Consider the following 20003-nt stretch of genomic DNA (forward strand, 5'->3'; position numbering starts at 1 on the left):
GAAAGCCTGGGGATAACTTACAGTCTTCCACATACACACATCTCTGTGTGACTTCATCCAGGATCATGTGACTTGGGCACTGAGGGAGACATCCCTCCACTCTACAGAGGAAACCAAACAGCTCTCAGAACATAGAGAAATGTACATTTCCACAGAGGTGAGATTCAGAGCTGAAGTTCAACAACTACTTATAACTAGGTTATAATAAGACAGAAACACTGCATTAAATAACTGATAGTCTGATGATAAGTACTGGTGCTGTGAGTGCTGAGTGTCGGTCTGTGAGCTTCTTACTTCGGGATGGTGGTACAGGACTGTCCGGAAGGGTCGCTGCAGGTTCTGTAGCAAGCACTGGCACAGGACTCATACCGCCACTGGCACCGAGGACCCATATAGGTGCCTGACTCAGGGCCTGCAAAACCATCACGTTTTCATTGTGAAACATTCAGTTTAACATGCCTGGCACACTTTGAGTAAATGGTGGTGAGCATACTACAGCAAAACACATGCTAAAGAACAATGTATCCTCTCTCCATGCCTCCCAGCATTTCATAAATCATTCCCGTGAGGTGGGATTTTAACGTCTCACCAGCAGCAGTTTGTAGTATTAACATCATAAGTAGTACAGTTTAATAGGAAGAATGCGATGTGCCTTATTCACTAAAGGCAGCAGAAATCCCAGATGGATGAATGAGCCGTGTCCGGCAAGCGTGTCCGTGTTTACTTTCACGGATGTGTACACGTGCCTGTGTTTAGAATGCGTTCTCTTTGAGGCCGCGCTCCTCCAGTGCCAAGGCCTTGCAAGATATCTGCAGTGCAGTGTCCCGCTCCATCCAGCTGCAGCCACTCACATTGCACTAACCCCACGAATCTGCAGGGATCGCCAGCGCCCCCTGCTGGAGCATGACTGCTCAAGCCCATGTCACTCTCTTAGCTCTTAAGTTTGGTATGCAAATCCTACATAAGCTAATAACTTTTTAAAATCTTTGTTTAGTTCTATATCTGAGAAACATTTTCTTATCAGACCACCTGAATGGAAAGCGAAAACACAGAAACATACTTACACATACTTATATACTTACATATGAAATGAAATATACAATGCTTATGCCTTTCTTTCTCAAGTCATGGAGTACTGATTAACAGAGGAAACAATGCTAAGATAGGAAGAATTTTTCTGTCTTGTATCTGTAGCACATATAAACTGATTTGTCAGTGATTGGGCACTGTGGCTAGGAGGTGGGTCCTAGCTGTCCTCCAGAATGGCGCGGTGAACCCTCATCCGGCCTTTTGGACACTTTCTCCCCTCTTAGACCTTTTCTTGATGGAATATGCGTGGCATTCACCACCGTCAGCGGGAAATCCAATCCTTTTGCCTGTGCAAGCTGGTATAAATTTCCATTAACTAAAACAAATGCTGAGGTATTTTTAGCCGGCGTAATTACCCTGCCTCAGCAGGCTGGCTCTGAAGCAGAGGCTCAAGCACTTGGGCCTGTGAACCCCCGTAACCCCATCCCTGGCCCAGGCCCTTAATGAGATGGCCGGCCCGCGCCGTATCCGATTGTCCGGGCTGGTAAATAGCTGTAGCTTTCCACCGGCACGGGCAGGGGTGGGAATTTCCCGTATGAACCGGGCAAGGAGAAAAGACCCCCAGCAGCGAGCTGCCTCGTGCTGGTGCGTCACCCACTCCGCAGCTCCCTCCCCTGGGCACGGCCCGGACAGCGCCCCCCCCCCCCCCCCCCCCCCGCCCCATCTCCTCCCCCACCCCCTTCCTCCTGGTGCCTGTCTGGTGGAGAGGGGGGCCCGCTGGAACAGCCGGAGCGACGGCGCTGCCGTGGCATGCCGCCGCCCCACATCTCAACATCCCCATGATTAAAGACACTCTCCAGCACACATCAGGCACTTGGCATTGACAAAAGCTGTCATTCCCCGCCTGCCCCCCCCCCCCCCCCAAAACCAAAGCCCCCTCCCACCCCCCCCGAGGTGGGAGTGTGCCAGTCAACAGCTGCACGGCTCTGCCATTACAGTGCAATGCAAAACACGGGCGCCCTCACAATGCGCCCATTAACGCACTCATTGATTGTTTTGCTAACAGAGGCCTACAAGGCCTCATCCACCAGGGGAAGCTCACCCTCAATGCAGTCCTTGTTCTGCGTCCCAACCATCTGATGCACTTACTGAGGCCACTGGCTTACGTGCTGCTGTATAGAAAAGCTGGTAGGTTTATGGTTCCATTTTTAAAGAGCTTGAATGGGGAGTGCCTTCACTGTTTTCATTTGATAGCCATGTTGAGTTAATCGCAAGTCTCATTTCTCTGTCTGTTCATGTGCATCTAGAGGTTAATTTGAAAGCCGCAATTCTAACCAGGATCAGGACTGCAGATCCAACTCTCCTCATGACTACTTTGACATTGTTTAACACACATCGATAGTGTCCTACAAAACCAATTCCATTGCACTCATACTCCGCAAAAAAAAGAGCCAAAGGGCAGAATCATGCTGCAGACCATTTTCCCAATGGGACCTGTGACCGTGTGCTGTGCGGTAATCGACCTTTGACCTGAAAGGGTGTGACCCGCGTGTCCGGGGAGTGCCGGATTTGTGGGCCCGCTGACCTGTGAGTCTGAAGAGCGTGGCCCTGCGGAAGCCGTCCGAGTGGTTGTACTTCATGAGCTGGAGCCTGGAGCGTGTGTAGTGCAGGAAGAAGCCCGGCAAGGCAAAGGACTCCAGCGAGTCGAAGCCACTGATCCAGGTGTCCCGGTGCAGGATGAACGTGGACTGATCCTGGAACAGCGCGCCCTCCTGCCACTTGGTCAGTTCCAGGTGCCCGCTCCGCCCCACGAGGACAAAATAGTTTGGTCGTTCAGCAGCCTCAAAGGACACCAGAGATGTGTCTGGAGGGATAATTGGAAAGCACAAAATGAATAAGGATTTCTTAATCAATAAGCAAAAGAGATTTTAAGGGTACAAAGCACCATTCTTGGAATAATTATAATCAGATTGCAATGTGCAGGAAGCTCTGGATAAGAGTATCTGCAAAATGTAATATAATGTAACACAATGACCATTTCACATTTTATTTAACTAGAGATGACAGTTCATTTTCATGTCTTTATTCTGGCAACATTAAAGTAGGAAGTATTTGAAGAAAAAAGGGGGCGCGCTGGGGAAGTAGGGGGCCGGGTTACAGGTAACAGGAAGTACTCACCATGTGGTCGCGATCTGCTCAGCCCCGGGGTCATCATGAAATGTGCTGTGACCCCTATCGCAGAGAGCGCCCCCTTTAGTGGGAACACAAATCCACCCGACGTGTTGGCGGCCAGCACAGTGTCCCTGTCCCGGTAGGTGACTAGCTTGAAGGGACCTTTTCCCAGAACTGCAGAGGAAGAAACGCTGTTTCAGTGCCAAACACAAGTTCAATCTGAACGCTTGTGGGTACACTTGAGCATGCGTGTGGACTCCTTACTGTACTCAAAATATTCATCACACTTTTTTTTGGTAGGCACTATAGATGTAGCTTAGCTATGAGATGGATGAAATCAAGCAAAACTGAATGGCACAAACCACTTCATTTCAAAATAATTCAACATTGTGGTATTCTTGCGGTCGGTAACATGTTTGATTTCAGAATTACTGCAAGTATGGGGTGCCCATTCATTTTAGAGCGTTGAACATGCACTGCTATTGCTGACCCAAGATTGAGAACCACTGGATTTATACATATCTTACGCCCTCTAAAGGTTTAACAATGCACTGCAGTCTGTATTTCTCAGGTTTTCACACAGGGCAGCTGCTCAAATGAAAATTAACAGATGTAACAATTATGTAAAATTTCAAGAAACTGAATAAAATGTATATGACAATTAATGAACACTGTACCTTTATTGTAGAATTCGCAATCATAAGCTGCAATCAAAATGCAAAACAAAAAGACATCAGAATACTATTCAAAGACAAATAAAACACACAAGAAGACCAGAAGACGTTACTGCTAAGTTTCTTTTAGAAAAAATTATTGTGACTGTTAACAATTTTTTCAATAAATATAGAAGCATTTCCTTCCACAGAATTCTATGTAATACCAACATGAACATGAACAAATTACTACATAGAGAGTAATCGTTGCTGCCGTTTGGCACAGCTTTACTGCCACTACAGATAGCCTCTAAAAGAGAGGGTCATGCTTTTGTGTATGGTTACGTTGTGCTTCCCTTTACTTTAACATCTGGCCTCATACTCAGATCATGCAGTGTTATGCACTAGGCGCTGCGTATTATTAGCGTTCCCATGTCGTGGGGGGCGGGGCCTCACTCACGGCACATGGCGGGCGAGCGCCAGTCCACGGTGACGCCCTCCTGGCAGCAGCGGTGGGCGTACGCGGACACGCCGGTGCAGAAGCACTCGCAGTCCCCGCCGCGGCTGCACCCGCACGTGTCCATCAGGCAGTTCATGTAGAACCAGGTGACATCCACCTGCGGGACGCAGAAGCCACATCAGCGTGGGATACCTATGCTGAGCGTCACTGGGACAAAGGGTTGGCAATGGGCCAGCACGGTGTCTAGGGTGGTGTGTGTTCAATGGGGAAAGAGTGAATTATTTCTCAATGTTCTGACAAATCTCTCAAATTTCTGACAAATCAGGGTTTTGTTTTTATTCAGCAGATTGTGTGTATGTGTGTATGTGTGTGTAGTGTGTGTTTTTAGCAGAAGAGTTGACAGGATGACATTACAAGGACTAATCCCTGTTTCTAAGCTCCCTGGGTCAGCTCAGAGACCAGAGGGAGTGCTGTGTTTTTGCTTTAGGACCTGGGCTCACATATGCCCCCACCTCCCCCCTTCCCCCAAAATCCTACACTCCCAACAGCTGAACTAGCAGGGGCAAATACAACCCCCCACCCCACTTCTCAACACAGACACGCACAGAGGTGAACGGGGTGAACGCAGACACACACAGGGATGAACAGGGTGAAGGCACACACATACAGTGCACGCGCACACACACACACGTGCTCAGACGCACACTCACAAGTGAACACGCATACACATGAATTTAGATGCTAAAATGAACACATGCATGCATACAGGCATGCATACAAAGAACATACACAAACACAAATAAAGTGGAAAAACACACACACACAAACATACACAGATATTATTCTTCTCCAGGGTGGTCTATGGGCTTAAGAAAAGACTCATCAGGGGCTATAGTAAATATTGACATTATAATATATTTAACCTTCATACACATCCCCGCATTTGTTCAAATTTTAAATGTATAATTTGTTTAAATGTAGTCAGTAGTTTTCATCATTTATGTATGATTGTGGGCTCTGTGGCTGAGTCCCTCTCGTTGTAAATCCTTCGAGCAGCACCAGCTGCGCCGTGTAATCGGCAGCTGCAATGGCAGGCACTCACCACCGGGTGGCAGATCTGGAAGACCTCGCTGAGCAGTATCCCGCACCGCCTCTTGGCGAAGGGTTCCCTGAGGGGGTTCAGGCTGCAGGGATGTCTGATGTCAGGGCTGTTCACACACTGACGACACAAGCAAACAGCTGTTCACACACACGCTGTGCCTATCCGAGAACTCCACTGCCACTTACAGGTCAACGGCCTCCTCTGCTTTGAGGTCACCTGGTGCTGACCCATCATCATATAATGCTGCTGCCTGTAGTTATGAATTCAATGACTGGATAAATAGACAGTATAATAGCAACTGCTGTTATTGTTATTGTCTGCTATGGATCCTGTACTCAAGAAACTGTAAGCCTATATGTTCTTTGATAAGACATTTGTATCCAAACAGATTATTTAATCATCATTTAATTATCATTCATTTGGGCAAGATTCTTCCTGTGGTTTAGCATGAAAGATGGCCGTGAGGGAAGTGGAAACTGTATTGGTGGATTTCTGTCTTGCCTCTGCTGCGGTCCAGCTGTTTCCAAACTCTTGAGGTGTTGGAGAGTCTATGTTCTCTGGGGTCCTCATTTCGTTCACTGTCTTCATGTCAAAGTTCCCACACAGGCCAGTCAGTTTGCCCTGAATGCATCAAGAGACCATATAAATGTCATTTATCAAAAGCGTGGGGCTGACACATGCAGTTTTGTGTAAGATTATGGGCAGCAGTTTAGGTTTGAGGAGGGGTTTTGATTAAGGCCAGGACCATCACATCAATGGACAATATGTCTGTGCACTGGCCTTTTGAGGGCAAGTCTGCTCCCTGTGGTGCTATACGGAAAGAATGCCTTGCTGAGCTCTGGTCCTGTGTCAGACCCATCCTCCCTCACCTGCCAGCGGGGCCCCGCCTGGATGTGGACGGTGGTTTTCCTGTCCCACAGCACCGTGAAGTCCTCCTCAGGAACGTGCAGAATGGTGAAGTACCCGGCCTGCCATATCAGCGTGGTCTTCGTCCTGTCAATCAAACTGGAGGGGTTCTGTGCATGGAGCAAAGTGACGGACAATGGATCAGTGGCCCTGGGTATCGGTTCAACAGACACAGTTAATACAGCAACTTCAGAACTTCACGCAGTTGGAGGATTTCAAACTCACCGGTCTCCCGCTGTCATCGTCAAAAGCGATGACAGACTTTCCTATGGTAATTAACAAGGATTTTCTACAAATGATCCCACTGTCATAGCAATCCACGTTCTCAGCCGTCACACTCATCATCACATCGGCACTGCTCTGTAGGAAATGAGAGAAGCACAGCTAATCAGGAGTATTTTTCAACCAATAAAAACTACATATGAAATAAATTTTAAGTACATTTTAAAGAAAGGGGAATATATGATATTTACTTTATATTTACCTGATAAGTGAATGCAATGTAAAATTATCACTCAACCTATTCTTCTAGCACTTGATACAGCAATTGCAGTACATGTTTAATCACTTTATAGGGATATCAATGTTGGCTTTGACAATTCCGCAATGAAACCTTAGAGGTGTAACATAAATGATCTTTCACATTCTTACCTTCACTAAGTAGACCTTACACACCCCAACGTAATCGAATAGCAGCCCATCAAAGGTCCTGTAGTGGCGATCCCCGTACGCTGTGCACATGGACGGGCAGGGGCGGAAGACGCACTGAAATGACCCGTGCTGGCAAACGCTAAAAGGAACATTATCAGTCTCAAACTCCTCTCCTCTGACTCAGAAAGCCCAGCGGTTTTTTTAAAACCAAGTAACACTGGTAAAATTCTGTCATTTTTAATGTAGTCCTTTGTGGATGGGATGCAATTATCCGCAGAAGAAAAAGTGTGGAGTGGATTGCCAAAGGTTGAATCACCCGCTTCATGCGTCATTAAGCTGTCATCCTTATCGTTTTTGCTACTGGTGGAAGAACCATCTAAGAAGAATGGAGAGGTAAAAAAGACGGCCTCCGACTGAGATCATTATGACAGCATTCAGCTAAGAGGGAAAGCCAAGTATGAAAGACAGTCATACAAGGCCTGCTTCTATCAACTGGGCCGGAGCGATACTTTCTCTTCCATAGACCATGAAAGGCAAGAATATCAGGTGACCTATTTCACTGCACAGACAGCCTGAGGGCCCACTGACTCAAGCAAGGGATGATTTTCCAAATTAGCAGGGCTGGAAGAGATTTGTCATAATTCAGGTTCTCATTGTTAGCCTGCTGTAGAGGAAGCCCTGTTACTTGTCTGACAGGTGGACAAGACTCTTGTAGTTTCACAGCAAGGAAACTCACTGTCCTCCTACACCCAGTCTGACAATGCACAAACCTTCATACAACATGCAGTGCAGACAATCCTTTTTAATGTCATAGGGAAAATATAGCTGCAGCCTTGTTTGAATGTCTCAGTGCATTTATAAGCAAAATGGCATACTCATGACCTCTTCAATGTCAAATTAATGACACTTTTTAATCAACAAGGACAAGTTCTGAACACTGTTTTAAGAATATCTGGAATTCTCTGTCCGAACTTACCAGCGGTGACAGGGAGAGGTGACTTTGTCCCCAGGGTAGTACTCCTTTCCTTTCCATAAACAGGGGCATGCCACAGGCTCAAAGCACTCATCTCCATGTTTCAAAAGCCTTAAGGGAATACATGCACAGTGCATTCAATCAGTCTTTGTAACGGTAATTTTTACGTTGATAACGTGATAACTGGAACACAATTTCAGCACTGCCAGACAATAGGCATGACATTTTTACCCTTTGTCCCTTGGCAGACAATCTTATCCAGTACGGCTTACAAAGGGACTTGCATCTAGCCACCCATTTCAGGATGTGCTGATACATGCAGGAGTTAAAGAGAAGGAGGAAACACCGTCAAACAGAAAATGGAAAAACGTCCAAAGAGAAACAGCCTTTGTTTCCAGTTTCAGTTCGGTTCCCAAACTGTGAGACATACCAGATAAGAATCTTGTAATATTCGGGGGTGAAATATTCCCACTGCCGTGCCTGCAGACAATAAAGCGTCACATTGAATGAGCTCAGGATAAACCGCAGGTTCATCTGCGTAATGTTACACCCCTGATAAAGTGCTGTTAACAGCTTTCTTTATCTGCCCGCCAAGGCGCCCTATCAATTACTCTGATCAAAGAATCCATAACAATCTTATCCTTTAGCCTCCATGCACCGTTTATAAATAACTTCCCATTAACATCACTCTCTGGTTTAATTAAAACTGCCTTTAAAGCTGCCTTGAGACAGCATGAGCAACACTATGCTTGAGTGCATACAATCCTACCCATGCAGTGATTACCAACTAGCTGTGAAAGCAAAAACATTGAAGAAACCTACAAATGTGCATGACACAGAAACAGCCAATCTTGAGAACCTCACACAGGACTGGGGGGAAATTAAAATGCAGCAGTAGGGAGCCACTGCCGTTCAGACTGCACTCAGTTCCAACAGGGGAGTAAAAGAATCTGGCGTCAGTCTTGTGCCGTTTGACCACACCGATGGTGGCAGCACTGCTAAAAATGATAACTCAACAAGGTAATAAACCGACAGGAACAACCTTGTCTTGTCCAGGGGGCTCTGTGCCACATTAATAAATTAATTCCCAAGGGCGGCAGTCCTGTAATTTCATGCCCCGGGGGTTTTCCGATGAGGGAATCAAATACGACCCGCACTGATATTTTCTGTTAATCTTTTGTTTTTGCGAGGTCTTATTTCTGCCAGGGATGCAACAATATGGAGGTGGAGAAAAGTTGGTGCAGCTGTGGCATTTTTAAAAGGGCCTGCCAAATCTTCAGCTCGCAGTGTGTCAACAACAACCTTGTGTTAAAACAAAATTGACAGGATGGAGATTAGGAAATACTGCCTGTCTGTTTTTCCATCAGGTACACAGGACATTTGAAAATCACACCATTTAATTTAGGTCCCCAAGAAGAAAAATAATCTATTGCAAAATTTTGTCTCATGTCTGTTTCCATCCGTATTTGGAATATCATACATCTTAAACCTCAGAAAAAGCAAGGAAAATCTGAATGTGTAACAATATGATCACTGCAACTACAAAATGATTCATCTTCACTCTGTATCATAAAAACATCTCTCTTTTTGTTTTGCCATACTTGTCAATAAGAAAATACAGCTACTAAACTGCAGTTCTATCAGCAATCAGGAATCACTTTTCAAGAAAGCTTAATTACAGATGAAAAGCCCTGAATTGTTTCCCTGGGCAAATCCAGGGAACGGGAAACACACTTGTGCTTGATTTGTCAGGGTGTGACGCAGGGGTATCAAAATGCAATTTGCAGTCTCGGGGGTAAACCGCACACCTTCTGTGTGGGTGAAATTAAAATGTGCTGATATTCTAAAACAGGTTGCAGGAATTCCTTTAAGCAGCTTACCAGTCACCTGATCTCATAGTCCACCTGTTTACAGAATAAATAAGAAAAGTATCAATTTAAAAAAAAAAACAAGAAAAAAGCTAAGGTAATTTCCAGGGATAAATTACACATATTCATTAGTACTGGAATGTTTCTCTCTCAAAAACCTTTTATGACGAACACTCTCAAAAAAAGAGAGGAAGTCCACCATATTTCTGTTAACTGAGAAAACGAAAGAGAGAAGAGCAATAAGAAAAATGCCCCACTCAAATAGCCTAAAAAAGCTGAAAGGATTCAGTTGAAGGTTTCCCTTAAACGTAATTGCTATTATTATGCCAAACAATTGAGCAACATGGGCAATTTAGTCAAACGTGCTGCATTCATCCTCTAAAACATGGTACTTGAAGATTCATATAACTTATTTTTTGGAGAGGAAGATATCTCATTTAATCTTCTGAGGATTATATTTTCATAAATAAGCAGTTTTCTTTTTTTTTTTTTTGTTTTTGAAAATATACTGTCATTGGAATTTTATACTGTTTCTGAAAACTGATTTTTGAATTGATTCAATCCAATTGATTTTTTTAAACAAATAACATATAAGCAACCTCTTTTTAATTGGATTTCAACAACCACCTTCATGTCATTGCTATATTTAACTATGCATTTTCGAGAGTAGCCATGCGAGTCGGACAAAAATTACGCCTGTTTTGTGAAATTACATTTTTGATCTGCAACCAAAACTCTTCAGTGCTTTTTTTTCCAGAACATTAGGAATTTCCATTAGGAAAGTTCCACATTCATCACTTTGAGAGCATTTTAATGCAAAGCATGCAGACACTGGCTGACTAATTTACAGGTTGATGAACAGCTATACACAGCTGTAACCTAGTTATCATGGCTCCATGCTCAGAGATGGAATGACACAGACTGGACTGGACTGACACAAATGCATAAATCCATTGATCCATCATCTATTAAAAACCATCACTGCCAGTAGCAGAGGATTTAAATTAGACAGCAGTTTATGCAGCCGACAACATGGGTTCCATTCCTGAAAACCCAAGAAACACAGAAACGCAGCCAGACAGCCAGAGGGTTAAAGGCAAATTTGTCTTAAGGGAGCCATGCTTGCATCCTTCATTTGCCAAGCATAGACAACAATAATACATATCCAAATGACATACATTAACAAGAAACAATAAAATTAACGTTATTTTGCATCAGCAATGCTTCTTTTACACCCATGAGGTATCCAATGATACATTCTCTCCACTTCCAAGCCTATGAAGCACTTAAGTTTTGTCTTCACAGATGTAGGTGATTTTAAAATTTACATACAAACACTACTGACACACAAAACAACACGACACACAAAACAACTACTGTAGGTGCCAAAATGGTTTACTAATAGGAAACCATGGATGGTAAAGCCTCTCTGGTGGTCTTTGGAGCAGCAACATACTAGATGGAGCCAAAGTAAGAAAATTTGTTTTGTTAAAGTAAAGTTTTATTAAAAGTTTTATGATTAGCTGAAAAGACGGTACAGACAAAAAAAAAAAACATACCAGTCTCCTTTTACCAAGATACCAACAGGGTTCCAGAAACCAGTAGGGACATTACTTGTGTCAGGCTCTGTTAACAACCATGTGTACTTGGGTCATGGGTCAAGCAAAAAGCACAAGCAGAGTGAGGTAGCATTTAGAGCAAATGGTAGACAAGGCCACCAGTAATGAAGCCCTGTGAAAGCACAACCAATGTCATTCACATAGCATTTCACGCGGCCTGGCACGAACCTCCGTTCAAATATTTCAAGCTGTGGTCATGACCCCTTGTTCCAGCTTGTTTATTTATAGTCATATTAAATATCAACTTATTGCTGGTACAGTGGCACTTATTGACCCATCGGATCGTGCACATTTTAGACGAAGTGATTTGATCCATGTGGATCCTGTGTGAAAGATGCATGACGCTTCTCGAAAGGACACATGCTCCGAAGGGCTCAATGGTGAGGCCTGAGTGGAATTTTCCACCTTGGTGAGGAATTCACAGACTCCAATATGAGAGTATGATGAGAGAGGTGTTTGTGAGGGAATGAAGCTCAGAATGTACAGTGTGGGCCCTTCAGGGGTCGGCCTCCAGGGATCGGTCCTTTATTACTCCATTCCAAACATTCATCTCCAAGACTGCTGCCCCAGCTTATTGGTACCCGATCAAATATGGTAAGAATATAGAGTCATTGACTATACCATTCCCGTGTGGAGCCGATCGCTCTTGATGTGTGCACCTGCACACCGAGCCTCGGAAGAGTCCTTTGAAATAAGTAATTGTCACAGAGTGAATATTGACTTTTTTATCGAAGAAAAAAACATAATACAAAGTCTGCCTTTGTAAAATGGGAAAAATAAAACGAATTCTCCTGTCAACACCGCCAATAATGATTTCCTATAATGGTCCCTTAAGACCTGTCTTCAAATGAACCAGTTCTTTTGCCTTGTGATTTGTGAGGGGGGCGGGGGGGAGTTAATTACTTGGGTTCTCTGTTCAGAAACGAAGATATGCAGAATAGGCTACAGTGCTTGGATTTCACTCCCATGAGCTTTCAAATGCAGTGAACCGAGTCATTTTTCTCCACCACCACTCAAAATTTTGTATAGGTTCAGAGCTCATATACTATGCGAGTCACCTGACCCCATTTTCTCTGCTGGTTTACAGTGTGAACTTTTAATCAACAGACTATTCAATTTGTCATTATCATGGCAGAAGGGATATCATACGAAACCACTTGATGAACTGAAGAATCGAGTGAGCAATGACCGTCTGAGCCCACACACTATTATGTTACATGATTATATGTAGCATACACAATGCATGTTTCGAAGAAACAGGTTACATAAATGCAAGCTTTGTATGATCCGTGTGGCTTGTGATGTGTTTTGCTGGGGAACCCACAGTATTCTTCTTTGAAGAGTTTGAGGAGTGGTACTACGCAACTGGTCTGCATTTAATGATTCTTTTAATCACGGCCATGCCACTGGGCTTATCAATACTCTCATCGCTGTGTCTCTCCTGCAGTATAAGGGGCCATTGTATCCATATTTACCACAAACTAGATGCCAAACTATCGAGTTGCAGGCATTTATTAAACACTCATGACAGGATTTTCATGCTGCGAGATTTTTTCCCATGATGCTCAAGGTGACTAAGCGTGGTCTGTACGACAGGCTCACCTTTTACAAAGGTCAGGGAGTCAGTGTCGTGGGAGTCTGTGAGTCACAGCCAATCAGATTCTCTCCGTTATCTTAAATATCAGTTTCCTCCATGATGTCTAGACTGTTTTCTTGTTCAAAAGGTATCAATATCATTTAACCCGACTAACACTGTTGTGCTTTTTGGACAAACTTAGATGACGTATAGTGACAGCTATGTATACACACCCACTAATATACTGTATTAGTGGGAAGGAAAATATTTTATCTAGCTTAACACTGATTGTCAAGTAATTCTTCTCTGTTTAAACCAGGCAAGTGATTTAAGGCTTTGACTTACTCATACCTATTTTTCGAACACTTCAGTGCGGTCAGAAAAACTGCAGTGATTTCAGGTAATAATGCACACATTTTACGACTTTGTTTGCCAAAGCTAATAAAGTAAATAACACAAAAGTGTTAATTTTAGTGGCATATTAATGACATTTTAGATCAAACAAAATAACAATCTGGTTGTCTATTCTGACTAAGGATTAATAATTTATATTACAAAAGAATAAGGGTTAGAAGATATGAACACATTGTCACATGTGGCTGCAGCAGAATGCTGATCATTACACCATGTGGAATTATGTTTGTTTTTTTATATGATAATTTGTTTAAATTCTTCACCTAGTAAGGCATGAACAAAGTTAACACATTCTACAGTCATATTAGTTTAACTACAGAGGGTTGGTGGCACTTAAGTTTCAATTCATAAAAAGCCCACTTAACCCTAACACCGGCTCTCAGACACTTGGCATTAAGCGGATCAGGTAGCCTTAATCTGAGCTATACATCCTAGGCTAGAGCCCTGCTTTATGTAATAAGCCTTCCTATTTTACACAGTTGACTAAGGACAATAAGCTCTCATCAGATCAAGATCATAAATTAGGGAAATGGGAAACCCAATTATAAAACCAATCCTGGGAAAATGTAATGAGTACTTAAACAGGAAATTTCAAGTTAGGGACAAAATCATATTACCACTGATTGCTTTGATTGAAGGAGATACAGTATTTCCAGATTCAAAGGCAGAATACACAACAAACAAAAGTTTTGCTCATGAAAAATAGGCCCACCCTCTTGAAATGACTTGAAAGGTTTATCCAAGCCGCCTTGACGTTTCCACACAGGATTAGCCAACGTAACTGCTGACCTTCCTGGGCGAATTACATTCATGGATCAGTGGTACTTGAACTGACAGCCTGTCCTTTCATTGAGCCCACACATCAATGTTCTCACTATGCTGCTCAGCTCCACCCTCAGTCTGGACCCGAACCAGCTCTGATCCCCCCCCCCCCCCGCCCTGCCCCACTACACCTTATTCCCTAGTGAGAAGAACACCTGCTCGCCCACAACAGCAGACCTGAGATCAGCGCTTGGTATGTGGTGTGAGGTATCGGCTTGAATGTGCAAACGTGGGACTATGGGCTCTGAATAATGTCATTCAGCTCAATTCCTTTTTGATGGTAGAACAAGAGTTGTGGTTTAAGTTTGTTTTAAGTTTTGTAGCGTATCAATCACACCCAGGTGTCAGGAAATATCAATCTTCCTGTTCAAGATATGTAAGATATAATGATAGATTTAATTAAGGCTTGCTGTTTCCCACAGAAAATATTGTAACTTGTAAACAGCACATAATGAAACTCTACATATGATATTTTTAATGTATTATATATTAAAATTCATATAAATATACATAGTTATACTTTATAAATATTTTAATTACTTACTATAATAAAAATATTACATAATGTGTAAAATATATAATTTTCTCTATGTAAAGTGAAAATTAAATATTGTGACAAGGCCACTATTTTGGTTCAGACCTTGAAGAGAGCATATTTATATAAAAATTCCAAAGACACACTGTCAGTGGATTAAAAATTATTTTCCACCACTTTCACTTTAGCTGACAAATAAAACTGCGAAAAAGGGAATGCTATTTTTGCAATTGGCTGCTTAGCTGTGTAACATAAATTGCTGCTAATTGTGCATTCAGAATAGAAGTTTGCTGAGGCATGAGAAAACAAGGTCTGAGGGATGATGATGAAAAAGAACAATCGGTAAATGGACATGGTTGTGAGTATCCATGCCATATCTGGAACCTGCTGCAACAGGTATTTTTGCATCAAGGAACTTGCCTGGGAAAAGGTGGCCTACTATTCAGTGCAATTGTGCCAGTAATCCCTGAATATTTGACACAGCATATTTTTTAAAGAAGGGAGTCATAAATGGTCCAATGGTTTGCATTGGTAATGCTACAAAAATGGCCATTTAATTTTATATGGGTAAGTGTTAAGGAAAAGGAAAACCATCCAACCAACAGGATTAATGGACTAACTACCTGTGAAATATGTAGTCTGCTATTACAGCATGCACAAGCATGATGGCACTCTTGAGCAAGGAGGGGTCAGGTCATGTCTGTCATCTCACCAGAAGCATAAGACTAGTGGAACTACAGCAATATGCTGTATGTTTGGTAAAAAAGCCATTCCATCCCTTTACCCTCACGTCAAGAGCACAATAAAGGAAATTTTTACATAAAATGTGTAGGGCCTTTGACAGTGAAACTGAAAAATTACCTCCTTCAGGTTGACAGAACACATTTTCAGATAGCAAGTGACATTACCCAAATAAAAACTACCTTCAGCACTGTAGGCTAAAAGACGTTACTTTATGAGCCACCATCTGTAACAAATTTCTCACCCTAAAGCCATACTCCTGAACTCTCACATTAATGTGCCATCATGCAAAACTGCCTCATCCTAAAGAGCATCATCATAATCTGATTTACTTTATACGAAATCAACCAAACCTGTCATACAAGCATTCTGAGAAAGAAATGAAACTATGAGTCAAACTATGAGTAATCAGTGAGAATACTGCAAAAATATTGCTACATTATTCAGATAAAGTTTCTTAGATGAGTACCAATTCAAAGGAATGTGAGTTTATAGGGATACAACTCACTTACATCTTGAATCTTAAAGGCAATGCACAACCTTATTCTCATAGCCTTACTGACCAACTGACAGCCACACCTGTATTTGCCTCTGTGATAAAGCCATGAAAATGAGGGGGTGGTTCCCCAACACTGCAGCATAGTCCAGATCTCAATCTGCACATTCCACAACTCCACTAATACCCATGATAATCTCACAGCAGAGCCAGCAGGTAAAACGCTCACTCACCCAGGGGGGCAGGCGCAGCCAGGTACGCAGGGCTCGTGAGCTGAGCAGGTGAGGTTGAGCAGGTACGACTCGCAGGTCTGCTCACACGCAAGGCCTCTCCCCAGTGACAGTCCGTCATCCGGGTCACCGCAGTCCACGTAGTACTGACCAGGAGGGCACATCTTATCTAGGGGAATGAACAACTTATTGGATTTCTCTTTGGGACAGGACAGGACAGCACAATGAACTGATGATACAATTTAATATTTATTTAACATTTGACAGCAGTGTAGCGTAGTGCTTTGGAGCAGGGCTTGTAACCAAAAGGTTGCGTGTTCGATTCCTCGCTGGGGTACTGCTGTTGTACCCTTAGGAAAAGTACTTAACCCAGAATTGCCTCAGTAAATATCCAGCTGTGTAAATGGGTAAAATTGTAACCTATGTAACCATCTAACAATAATGTAACAATGTAATGTAATTTACTTAAGAAATACTGGTTCATGATGAAAATCTCTACAATCTGATACCTGACAGAGTTATTTGGATTGCATCACTGGGTATTACATTTACATCAACCTGCCGCAAGTGATGTTCTGTAACTTGGCCTATAAATGTGCGAAGGAACTAGACTTTCACATGAGTGGCCCTGTGAACTACAGTGAATTAAACTTACCAATGATGGAGCTCTGAGGCACGATTTTGCCATCTTGGCAGACCCTGCATTGAGGAGAGGGGTATTAGTGGAGCAATGTCATGGACAATGACTTTGACTAAAATGACTGAAATGATTACTGTTTCAGCTATCTCAGGGTTGGATTTCCTGTTTAAGAACATGGTGGACAGCGTAACAGAATGAGCGGGAGGATCTTACTGTACACCTGATGAGCTCATGATAACGTCTCCAGGTGCGTACTCTGCTCCCAGGAAGCTGCAGGGACATTCACCTCTGGAGAGATCACACACAGAGAATATCAGTGGATCAGTAATGGAGTAGGTGTCCCTAAAAGTCAGCACTGATTAGCAGAAATGGCATTGTGTGTTTCACTGTAATGTCAAATGAAAATGAGACATCCACCCACCCGACAAGAAGCCCTGGCGCAGGGGCATAAAATAATGGAAATAAAACGTGAACTAATCTTTTGACAAAGGGCTGTGTACTCAAAGCTCAGCTTTGCTTATTTAAGATGAACAAAATTCATAGCATGGGGAAGCCTCTTGTAATACCAATGCAATGTGATATAAAAAAGACAAGATGTGAAGTATTTTTATTTATGCATAATGAGTGCCATCACTCCAAAAAAAAGAAAAAATTAACTTACTCGGGGAACAAAAGTACAGCCATTTTAACTTCTAGGCCTCAATGTGCAATATCATATAAAATAAAAAGTAGTCATGGAGTTAATATACTGTATGTGTTGTGAGCAAGTGAAATAACACCAGCAATATCATTTTTAAGACAAACTTGCAAAAAAACTTTTTTTCCAGCTCTTTCTTTTCAATTTATGGATATTTTTTTCAAAATATACTGATTATAGCTCTTTAAATTCCAGAGGAATTTTGTATCAGTTTAGTAAAAAATTCAGTATCATTCCTGATGAACAACACACATACACACAAAATATATGTATGCACATACAACCAAGTGTCCCTGAGGGGAAATCAGAGGGTCAAATGGTGTTAACCTTTGTGTCCACTGAATATTTTGTGGAAGCGAATCTTAAAAAAACACTGCCTTCCCGTGCCCAAAAATGCAGAGGCCACTTTACAGACATTAGAAAGTCCCTGTAACATATAGGCCATTGCAACACATCAGGCTCTGTGTAACAAATTCTTTCTCACTGGTTATCAGATATCTGTGTCGTCCACAGCTTCCAGGGAGAATGAATGGATGTTTTCACAGAGAATTCCTTGATGTAATTCTAGCGCATGTTAAGTAAGGCACCTAGCTACTGTAAGATGTAAAAAAAAAAAAAAAGAAATAAAACAGCATGTCTTTCGGGGCAAATGAGTTTCTCAGAGTGTTTTCAAAAGGGATTATGCAGCCACACCATCTAAATGTGTGTGTGCCTGTGTTTTAGGGGAATTTCATGGTTGAATGACTGAGGTCTAAACAACTCTGTTTAAACAGAATTCTGCTTTTAAGTGCTTTACGCTTACATTTTACAACTTTCAGAACAGATTTAAAAAAATGGCAGTCTTAAGTTACTTAATGCTACACTACAGTACATCCTATTACTGTTGTATACAATTCAACCACAGTTTTATGAATTTACAGTATGTATTTCTTCTCACCCTTACAACAGGAGGAACGCCTACCAAAGATGTTTATCTTTATTCAGCAATAAAACAAGCTAATTTAAAATTATTTTGTGGTTTCATGACCAGCATTTATGGTAATCAAAGTTCCAAACAAGCCCCAAAATGCAAGTGTGGGAGGGCCTCTATTTCTTTACTTGATATCTGTTCATGTACAGTATGTGTTTATTGCTAATTGTTAAATTATTTGCTTGTGTGTCAATGAGGAGCCTCTTCTCTCGATTCTATTTCCATCAAACCAAATAACTGATCAAATTCAATCAACTCCAGTGTGGTTTGTTATCATTGTCTTTGTAATTATCCAATGTGAACTAGCAACTGGCTAATAAGCCACGCTTCCCTGATTAGAGGCATATTATTTTCAGATGTCAAAAAAGTCACACTTTTTCAGCAGTTTGGCTGCAGATTGGTTCTGTTCTGCCGTGTGTGCTTTAAATTATAGATATAGATTATTTGCTTTTTGTAAATTTTAGTCCTTCTTGAAATTCTTTTTGGTTTTATTTAGGAAGCATTAGCCAGCTTCTTCATAATGCATTTCACATTCAAATACAGAGAACAGGCTCAAACTACCTCATAATGAGGGCTGCCAAGGCTCTTGTAATCCCCTGTTTGTGAGTCAAAAATGTTAAGCTGTTTTCACAAATTTTTTCCCTCGTGGATTTTCCCCATATCAACTAGCACAATTGAGATAGTGTAGCATATGTATTGCATTTGAATGATTTATCTCCCATTATCTCTTGATTACTGAAGTTCGCTGTCTGTGTTCCCACCATCAGCCAGGCAAACAAGTGCACAGCCCAAGTAACATGTCCAGGACCTTTCACTTCATGTCTTTCCTTCATTCTGTTACATCATTAAACTTGGTCCCTTAATTTAGGTAGCAAACTAATTGGTAAGTACAAATATGAGTCCTTGCGGGAAGGAATGCTTCTGCAATATAATTTGTAGAAGTCACACCCTGTACTAATTAAGGGAATGTGACTGGGAAAGTGGGAGGATGACGTGTGCCACATAATGGCTAGTAATTTTGGGCTATGTTTCTGGATCTCATCATCATGTATCCACAGACACCTTTTGCAGTTCTCCTTGGCAAGAGGATGTAGCAGAAAGCATGTGCCACCATCAATTTCCCCATGACTTGGCAACTTTTTCCTCTCCATCAGTTTGAACTTCCCCATGAATGGGTACTTTTCACACAACATGGCAACATTGCTCAGTGTGCCTGCAGTCTACCTGTGCACACAGGTCTGAGTGCGGCTGCTGTAGAAGGTGCCGGGGGGACAGACGCAGCCCTCTTCACACTCCTCTCCGCAGTGCTGAGGGATGGCCAGCAAGGGGCAGCGGCGCTGGCAGGACGACACGCATGTCCCGTACTCCATCGTCTCCGGGCACTGGGCAGCTGCATACAGCAACAGGGGCATTGAACACGGCCGGCAGTGAACTGAGACGTAGTACTGC

The 20003-nt window shown here is 42.5% G+C and overlaps 1 protein-coding gene across 1 annotated transcript in view; it reads right to left on the minus strand.

Annotated features, from left to right (window-relative positions):
* Positions 1-20003, minus strand: part of otog (otogelin) — a 46426-nt gene that overhangs the window by 17387 nt on the left and 9036 nt on the right. Inside the window, exons 16-31 of the mRNA XM_036544243.1 lie at positions 19779-19944; positions 17101-17175; positions 16903-16946; positions 16251-16416; positions 7950-8057; positions 6974-7112; positions 6548-6682; positions 6286-6432; positions 5918-6037; positions 5417-5533; positions 4315-4471; positions 3879-3905; positions 3208-3375; positions 2615-2893; positions 295-412; positions 22-101 (exon numbers count right to left, since the gene is read on the minus strand). Coding sequence (XP_036400136.1) covers positions 22-101; positions 295-412; positions 2615-2893; positions 3208-3375; positions 3879-3905; positions 4315-4471; positions 5417-5533; positions 5918-6037; positions 6286-6432; positions 6548-6682; positions 6974-7112; positions 7950-8057; positions 16251-16416; positions 16903-16946; positions 17101-17175; positions 19779-19944 — 2046 coding nt within the window. The remainder of the gene's footprint in view (positions 1-21; positions 102-294; positions 413-2614; positions 2894-3207; positions 3376-3878; positions 3906-4314; positions 4472-5416; positions 5534-5917; positions 6038-6285; positions 6433-6547; positions 6683-6973; positions 7113-7949; positions 8058-16250; positions 16417-16902; positions 16947-17100; positions 17176-19778; positions 19945-20003) is intronic.

The sequence above is a fragment of the Megalops cyprinoides genome, chromosome 13, assembly GCF_013368585.1.
Source record: "Megalops cyprinoides isolate fMegCyp1 chromosome 13, fMegCyp1.pri, whole genome shotgun sequence".
Taxonomy (NCBI): Eukaryota; Metazoa; Chordata; class Actinopteri; order Elopiformes; family Megalopidae; genus Megalops; species Megalops cyprinoides.